An 8,466-nucleotide genomic window follows, 5' to 3' on the forward strand; every position below is an offset into this window, starting at 1 on the left:
CTTATCAACTTTAATTATATAAGTTGCAACAAGGTGTATTAAGTTTTAATAAAAATCTCTGGAGGAGATTTTTATTAAATATACCCAAGTTAAAAAACTTTTTTAAATATATCTTGTCATCTTTTCTCTCGGTAATAGTCATTAAACCTTTTTTTATAATATTCCAACCGAGTAAAAATGAATTTTGAATATATATATATATATATATAGGTAAAATTGAGCTCCAGGAGACAGGCAAGATTCAGGACCTGGAGATGGTTAGAACACACTGCACTGTTGCTATGATAAAGAGGACAGCATTGAGTAGAGATAAAGTAGTGGCTATGTTAATGTACAAGGCATCACTCAGATTTGATAGGAATTACAGACAAGGCAACTAATGCAATGTATATAAGACCAGCTCATACTTGTTAACTGTGCTAGTTCACCAACCAGTTTCACTGTTAAGTGTAACAAAAATATCAACTTTGTCAGAATTAAACACTGTCACTTCTGTAGATGAGGCAAGCTAACTCATCTTTGGTTGAAAAGTTCTTATAAAGATTTCTCACATTCTAGAATGTGATCTAAAAAGTCTTTCCAACAACCAAGTAACATAATGCCACATGTAATTGAATGAAGAGGTAAAGAAATTCTTATTATTGAAAGAAAAATTAAGATATAAACTCACTATTCTATGCTGGATAAAACTCATTACATAGATTTAATGCAACTAAGAAAAGATATCAAATGTTAGTTTTACGATTCCAATATTTCATCTGTTATAAAATACCTTAAGGGAATGATAAGATTTGCACACTCATGCATGTGCATTACAAAGAAAGTGAAAATGTTTGAGCTTATATCCTAGGAAGTGTGCTCTTTGTGTGTTAATCAACAGCCCTAATTGTTTTTATTATTATTATGTGACACCTCCAAGGACTCATCACGGGAAGACACAAGCTGTTGTTGAACAAGAAGCCTTATATAGCTTCTGATATCTTTTAGACACACACACACACACCATTTTTAAGGATATCTGCAGATACTACAATAAATCTCTTGTGATGTTTAAACGTGTTGCAATGAAGCACTTCCCCCCCCCCCCCATTAGGCTCTAGAGATGGTACCCAGAACATAGTCTGATAAGCCTGAATTCTAATGGCGTGGTAGGCAGCAGATAATTTTTTTTTTCCTATGTAAACACTACCTGTTCTTTAGTTTATCCACAACTGGCTGGATTACAGAATCAAGCAACTCAGCAGAACTGTACAGGAAGAAAAGAAGCTGATCCTTTGGTGGATAATCAAAAAAGTTGAATTTCAATCCTCCATGCTGCATTTCCATTTTTTTTTCATTAAATTTGCATAATAAGAATTCTAAATTTTATTATATGCAAATAATCTTTGCATAAATATTGTAATTGAAGATTATTTCAATCATTGCATTTCCCATATCACATTTCATTTGGGTAATGAAATGCTAAATGAAGTATTCATGCTAAAAACAAACTTGTTTTAAACATTTTTTTTATGCATATTAACAATAATAAAGATGAAAACATTTATGAAGGTTAGTTACACAGGGTTAAAAAAAAATAATAATAATAATAATAATCCAGAATTGGTTCATAACTTACTTTAATAGTATTAACATTAAACTTGTCTATTAGACAGAATATCAGTATTATTAAATTTAATATTAAATTTATTAATGTGGAGTACAAGGACGGATTGAGAGAATGTAATTGCAAAGCCTCGTGAATAGGAGAAGGAGGGGAGGGGACAGAATTGAGACATAAGCTAGTCAGGGATTTGTTATCAGGTTGACAGAGAAGATTGTTCATAGAATGGAAGAGGGATATAGAACAAGGGGCCATTGCTGGAAATTGTATAAGGAGGGTTTGGAGCAGAGGAGCGAGGAGCAGGTTCATTGCCTGGAGAGTAGAATGCATTACCTAAGTGTGTTGAGAATGCAGACATTGAGTCAGTTTAAGGCACAGTGGATGAGCATTGTGTGCAACAGTATGTACCTCCGATGATGAGTCTGACTCCATGGAGATCAGATAATAATATTAATTATTTTCTTCATTATCAAATCCAATTAAATGAGCATATCCATAGAATAATCAGAAATACGATGTACCTAGCATATACTTGTACAGTTATACAAGTATATGCTTGTATAACAATGAGTAGCTACTGTATGAATAAAGGCAAATGACTAACATTAGTATAAGCAATTTGACTTCTGGTAATGAAACTAAGTGATATACCATATTTGCCGGTGTATAAGACACTTTTTTTCTTTGAAAATAGATCTGAAAAACAGAGTGCATCCTATACATCGATACTCAGTTTTTTTATTACTTTCATTTCTGGAAATGTTCTCTGTTCCAAGTTAAGCGATTTTTTTTCTTGCTTCCTTGTGGTATGCGAGAGCATTCCAGTTCCAGACTGGATGGATGGAGGAGGAATGAAGTTATGCATAGATAAAATTTGGTTTATTCGCCCTGGCAGACTGTTGAAGAATCCTACCCTGCTATTATGGGATCAGTTTCGTTCTCACAGAACTGAAGATGTTAAAAATAAACTCAAGGAATTGAAAACTCAGCTGTAATTCCAAGAGGTCTAACTAGTCAGCTTCAACCTTTAGATATCTGCATTAATATACCATTTAAGGGATTTATGAAGGAGAAGTGGAATAGTTGGATGCAGTCTTCAGATTTTGAGGTAATGCCATCAGGAAGAGGCCTAGCATTTTGCAAGTTTGTGAGTTGGTAAAAGCTTCATGGGATGCTGTGAAAACTGAGACAGTGGTTAAATCATTTAAGAAGTGTGGCATTAGTAATGCACAATTTGTTGTATGAGTACTCAGATTCTGATTTAGAAGAGGTTTCAAGTGTCTCTTCATTTAGTTCTGGGGATGAATTTCTGGGTTTTGATGTAGATTAAAAAGTGGGTACTTTTCTTAGTTAGATTAGGTATTTGTTGAAAGTAGACCTACTTATTATTTTATATTTGAAATACTGTAAATTCATTATAATATACAGTGATAAAGTTTTTTTCATAAAAAATACGTACAAAAAAAGGGATGAGTCTTATTGGCCGGTGCGTCTTATACGCCGGCATATACGGTATATACTGTCATCCAGTTTCACACTCATCATAGGAGGGCACTCGACATAATCCCCCCCCCCCGTCTCCACTACTTAATCCTATAAGTACACGCTAGACCATAATCTACTGTCGACGTACAGTTATTTTTGTTTGTAAATGAGTTAATTCCAGGTTTGTACAGTAATAAATTACACGCATCTTGGCCAATTTGCCTGTACACGAGACTTTACTACCACTGTATGAGATCGGCTAACTCACCTTCGACTGGATAATGATAATTCGCTAATTGAGTAACGATGTAATCATTTTCTATATAGCTAACATTAGATTTATCCTGCACAAATGTAATTTATAACGAATAAAAGGCTGTGATATAGTGGATAAATAAACGGAATGCAAGTAGCATGTCACCAGATAATTCGCAATTTGAAGCTATGCAACATACAGATTAGTAACGGAAGCAAATTTATTACGTAAGATTGATTTATTATTATAATTATATACTCTCCAAATTCAGGTGAGCCCCCCCCCAACCCTAACCATCTGCAATGTCTAACATGCGCACACCACTGCCTTCAGAAGTTAACTATACCAAAACATCTATGCTTCCTGTTCGGTTATACTTTATTCGGTACTCATCATGGCTTAAACCTACAAGCTATGCAATTAACATGACGCAATTTGACAACGCTCATATACTTTACTTACTCCGCTTCGCCTTATTACATCTACTGAAATCACCGTTTCCATTTCTTCAGCCCCATCAGCTAATACAAGAAGAGCGGTTTTGGACATTTTTACAAAATTATTAATTCTAGACTATGGTACGTTATAGTGCAGAAATGTGTTTAATAACATATAAGGAATAAAGCCAAATAGCCTACAAATACTCGTCAACAGCAATAACCTGACAATTGCACGACTCACACAAACAAATTCAAGAACGTTGATCACACATTACCGTCTGTGTGATATTTACAGAGCAGCGTTTCCCAAATGGTGGGTCACAACCCGGCACCAGGTCACAAAAGCTAAATGCCGGATAGCCTGAAAAAACTCTCGAAAACCTAGGTGTTTCGTTTTTGGGTTTTCTTTTTTCACGAAACTCTAAAATGCAAGTAAATAGCGTTCAATCGGGACTAATGAATAAATAATTTAATTAATAGCGACGAAAAACTCACTCCGTCCGCGTCGCGTCGCCATTTCACAGTATAAATTTTCAGTGAAATGGCGGTAAAGTAACTCTATGAACATTCAAATCTGTTTTATTTTACCTATTGGCCATAAAAATTTTAGTCAGTCACGAAGATGAAATATTAAAATAACCTGGCCACGGAAAAAAAGTTTGGGAAACCTTGGTATAGAGAATTGTTGTAGTAGATGCGCAGTACATTTCGTTTTTATCAATCGCACATGACGTACCCATAAGAAGATCAAATCTAATGCTCTATTTAGAGCCTTAACCAAATCTATAGTCTCTCCAAGGTCACCAGTGCAAAGACTGGCTCACATTCTAGCAAAGCTACCATTGGCACAGGAGCATGCATCAAAGTCAAGGGAAACTTACTTACTGTCCTCTTTTGTCGGGGACGGATTGAGTCTTCCATATTTGCACAACAACCTCCAGGAGTCTCGGTTTCTTGCTTGGCTGGTGAGCCGTCTATATGTTGTTATTTATTGTCGTTATCCATTTAGTTCTTGGTCTTCCTTTTTTTTTTTTTTTTTCATTCTTGCATACTGAGCAAAGTTGGGTAGTCTTTTTGATGGCATTCTCTCGACATGTCCGTACCACTGAAGTTGTCTTCTTTTGATCTTTTCGATTAATGAGTCTGTATATTTTAGGTCTTGTCTTACAGTTTTGTTTGTTTGTTTTTTTTTCTGTCCATTTTCTTTTATTTACTTTTCTGATACATTTCATTTCGAAAGTCTCCAGTTTTCCTATCTCCATTTTCTTGAGTGTCCATGTTTCTGAAGTATATAGCACAGTGGGTATTATAATTGCATTATATAATTTTATTTTTAGAGGTTTTGAGATTTTATTCCTTTTCCAGATTTTACCTAGCTTATTAAATGATGACCATGCAGTCGATATTCTATGTTTAATAGTGGTCATGGTATCCAGGTGTTTTGTTATTACTGTTCCTAAATAGTTGAATTTAGCCGTATTGTTTAGTTTGGTTATTAGGTTAACCATTCTTTCTTTTGTGTCTGCTATCATTACAATGTCATCTGCGTATTTTATGTTATTAAGGTTATAACCATTTAGGTTGACCCCTTTTTCTCCCTCCAAAGCTTGGTTAACCATATCCTCTAGATAGATGTTAAAAAGGTATGGGGAGATGGGACATCCTTCGGCTACTACTCCTTTACTCACGTTTATTTTATCTGTTGCTATACTATTGAATTTAATTATTGCTTCTGTGAGACTATAATATTTTTCTAAGAAGTTTAGGGTATCTTCATCGATTTGCTTCTGTTTTAATATTCTTAATAAGGTTACTCTGTTTATTGAGACGAATGCCTGTTTAAAATCTATTAAACAGTAATAGATATTTTTGTTATGTTCCCAGTATAATTCTGCTAGTCTGTATCATGAAGATCTGATCCAACGTGGAGCGATTCTTTCTGAAGTCTGCCTGTTCTTCACTATCTCATATATGCTCTTTATTCTGTTCTGCAAGATTCTTGTAAATATTTTGTAAGCATGGCTGAGTAATGTGATTGGTCTGTAGTTTTTACAATTTTTCTTATCACCTTTCTTGTAAATTGATATGATAATACCTGTTCTCCAATCTTCTGGTATTTCTCCTGTTTTAATGATTTTGTTAAAAAGTGTATTAAGCAATTTTAAAGTTGTTTGCTTTCCCTCATTCCAGAGTTCTGATGGCATTTGTAGTATCCCTGGTGTTTTGTCAGATTTCATTTGCTTTAGAGCATTCTCCACTTCTGGTGGAAGGATCATTAAGGTGTCATCTCTTTAGTTAGTGTGGAGCTTTGTTATTAGGTAGTATTGCTTTCATTCTTAAAGTTTTCTTGCTAGTGTTCCATCCATATTGCCTTTATCGCATTTGGATTTCCTCTTTCCTCACCCTGATGGTTGATCATTGTTACCGGTAGTGGTGAAAAGTGTTTTGTAATTTCTTTAATTGTGTTATGTAATGTTTTTAAGTTATGGTTTTTATATGCTGCATTGCATTTTTCTTCTGTTTTGTTTTGCCAGTTTTCTTTAGCTTGTCTGCAGAGTTTATCAATTTCATTTTTGAGTTGTTTGTATTTCTTCTTGTTTTCTTCTGAGCTATGTCTGTTTATTTTTGTTTTTAGTTTTCTTTTTTCTTCACATTTTTCTAATATTTCAGATGCTAACCATTTATTACTGGGTCTCTTATAAATTTCTAAAGTTTCCCTTGGAGAGTTAATTAATATTTCTTTTCCTGTTTTCCAAAGGTTTTCGGTTTCATCTGTTTGAGTCCTATTTATTTCTTCAATTTTCCTAATGTAGTCTAATCTTATTTGGTTATTTTTTAACTTTTCCATGTGAAGTTTATCAATTCCATTTCTTTTATAGTTCACTGAATTTTATCCACATTGTTGCAGAGAAAAGTTCATGGTCTGTATCCAAAGCTAGGATTTTGAGCGTTCTTACGTTTTTGACTGAGGTTTTCCATTTACTTCTAATTAGGACATAATCTATACAATTTCATATTTCTCTATCTCGTGATGTCCAGGTGTATTTAAAACTAGGTCTATGGTAAAGCATTGTGTTTGAGATGACATGGTTGCTTTCTTTGCAGAAATTGAGCAGAGTTTCTCCCCTTTCATTTTCTGTTCCAATTCCAGATTTCCCAATTACATCTTTTAGCACTTCTCTGAAAGTTCCAATCTTAGCGTGGAAATCTCCGATTATGAGTAAGATGTCTCTGGAGTTTGTATTATCTATTTCGTTTTGTATATCATTGTAGAATAGTTCGATGTCTTCTTCATTGTGACTTGCGTCCAATTGCGTAAATCTGGATAACCTTTATATGTAGTGCTTTTCCTTTGGCTTTCAGTCTAATTCCTATTATTCTGGATGAGATAGGCTTAATATCTGTTACACTTGCAGCAGTCGCGCACCCAGAGGGGGGGGGGGAACAAGGGGCCCGGGCACCCTCCAAAAAAAAGGAAAAAACACTAGAAAAATTTCCAAAAATCTTTTCCTAATTAAAATTCATTATTTTTATTTATGTTGTGTGCTACTTATGAATTAGCGATCACTGCAGATGCTCAGTTATAGGTCGTATGCGATGTGTAGTGTGTATTCGCAAAACGTCTACTCAACTTGACCCCCCCAAAGGTTAAATTTAAATCCTGAGCGCTCGGCCCCTCTCCAAGATTAAATCCTGAGTGCGCCACTGACTTGCAGTAAGATTTTGTTTTATTAGGATTGCAACTCCTTCTCTATGTATATTGTCTCTTCTTCCTGAATAGAATAATTTGCCCTCTGGTATGTTTAAGCATCCTTCTCCTGTCCAGTGAGTTTCTGAGATTCCTATGATACCCCACTTTATCCTTTTCAGATTCTCTTGTAGAATTTGGAGTTTTCCTGCTTTGTATAGAGATTTGATATTTACAGTATCTATATACTAATCACATTTTGCTGACCACATAGAAGATTTCTCACCAACACTATGCGAGGCTCGTGTTGGCTATCTCGTACGCGGTAGTGTAAGATGTATTCCCAGTAATGGTGTAATTCATGGAAGTTTTTGGCATTTTAGTGTGGCCGGCTAGCCTTTCCTCTGCCACACCTTTTGATCCACGGCTTCTGATTCTTTATTCGGAGCAACCAGTTGGGCTTCCCTCATCTGCCATCCAACGCGCCTGGTAGGAGTCTGGTCTCCCCCAAGTCACCAAAAAGTGAAACCACATGTTATGGAAAACGTAACTTAGCGGAAACAGTGTACCTTTCACATATAACCAAGCGACTACATTAAAATAATAATAATAATAATAATAATAATAATAATAATTGCGAACTATTGTTAAAATCTAAGTAATTTATTAGAAACATGGAAACTTCATAAAACGAAAATTCACGCTTATTGTAAATATATATGCAAAGGTGTTATACAAAGGCAGTAGCGTTTACTCTCATCCAAAACAAATGGACACATAAAATTAACAAACAAAAATGAGCGCGTTGGGTTATTAAGTTGGTTTGTAGGATGGAAAACGCTTCTACTTCGGCATAAAGCTAGAAAGTTTTTTTTTTACTTCTCTGCAGTAATCGTGAAACAATTTTATTAACCTGTATTACTCGGAAATCATCCATAACGATACGGAGGTAGTAGGATTTTTTCCGCAGGAAACTCTGGTTTTTCATCCCGCG

General features: G+C 34.8%; 1 protein-coding gene across 1 annotated transcript in view; it reads right to left on the reverse strand.

The window, feature by feature from the left end:
• The window catches only part of LOC150107758 (Parkinson disease protein 7 homolog), a 66,785-nt gene extending 62,699 nt beyond the window's left edge, over nucleotides 1-4,086 (reverse strand). The window contains exon 1 of the mRNA XM_090392036.1: nucleotides 3,807-4,086. Coding sequence (XP_090248162.1) covers nucleotides 3,807-3,893 — 87 coding nt within the window. The 5' untranslated portion in view covers nucleotides 3,894-4,086. The remainder of the gene's footprint in view (nucleotides 1-3,806) is intronic.
• Between the last annotated feature and the right edge of the window lie 4,380 nt (nucleotides 4,087-8,466).

This window comes from Typopeltis vanoorti, chromosome 4, assembly GCF_054136105.1.
Source record: "Typopeltis vanoorti isolate ZY-2024b chromosome 4, IOZ_Tvanoo_1.0, whole genome shotgun sequence".
In the NCBI taxonomy this organism is placed as follows: Eukaryota; Metazoa; Arthropoda; class Arachnida; order Uropygi; family Thelyphonidae; genus Typopeltis; species Typopeltis vanoorti.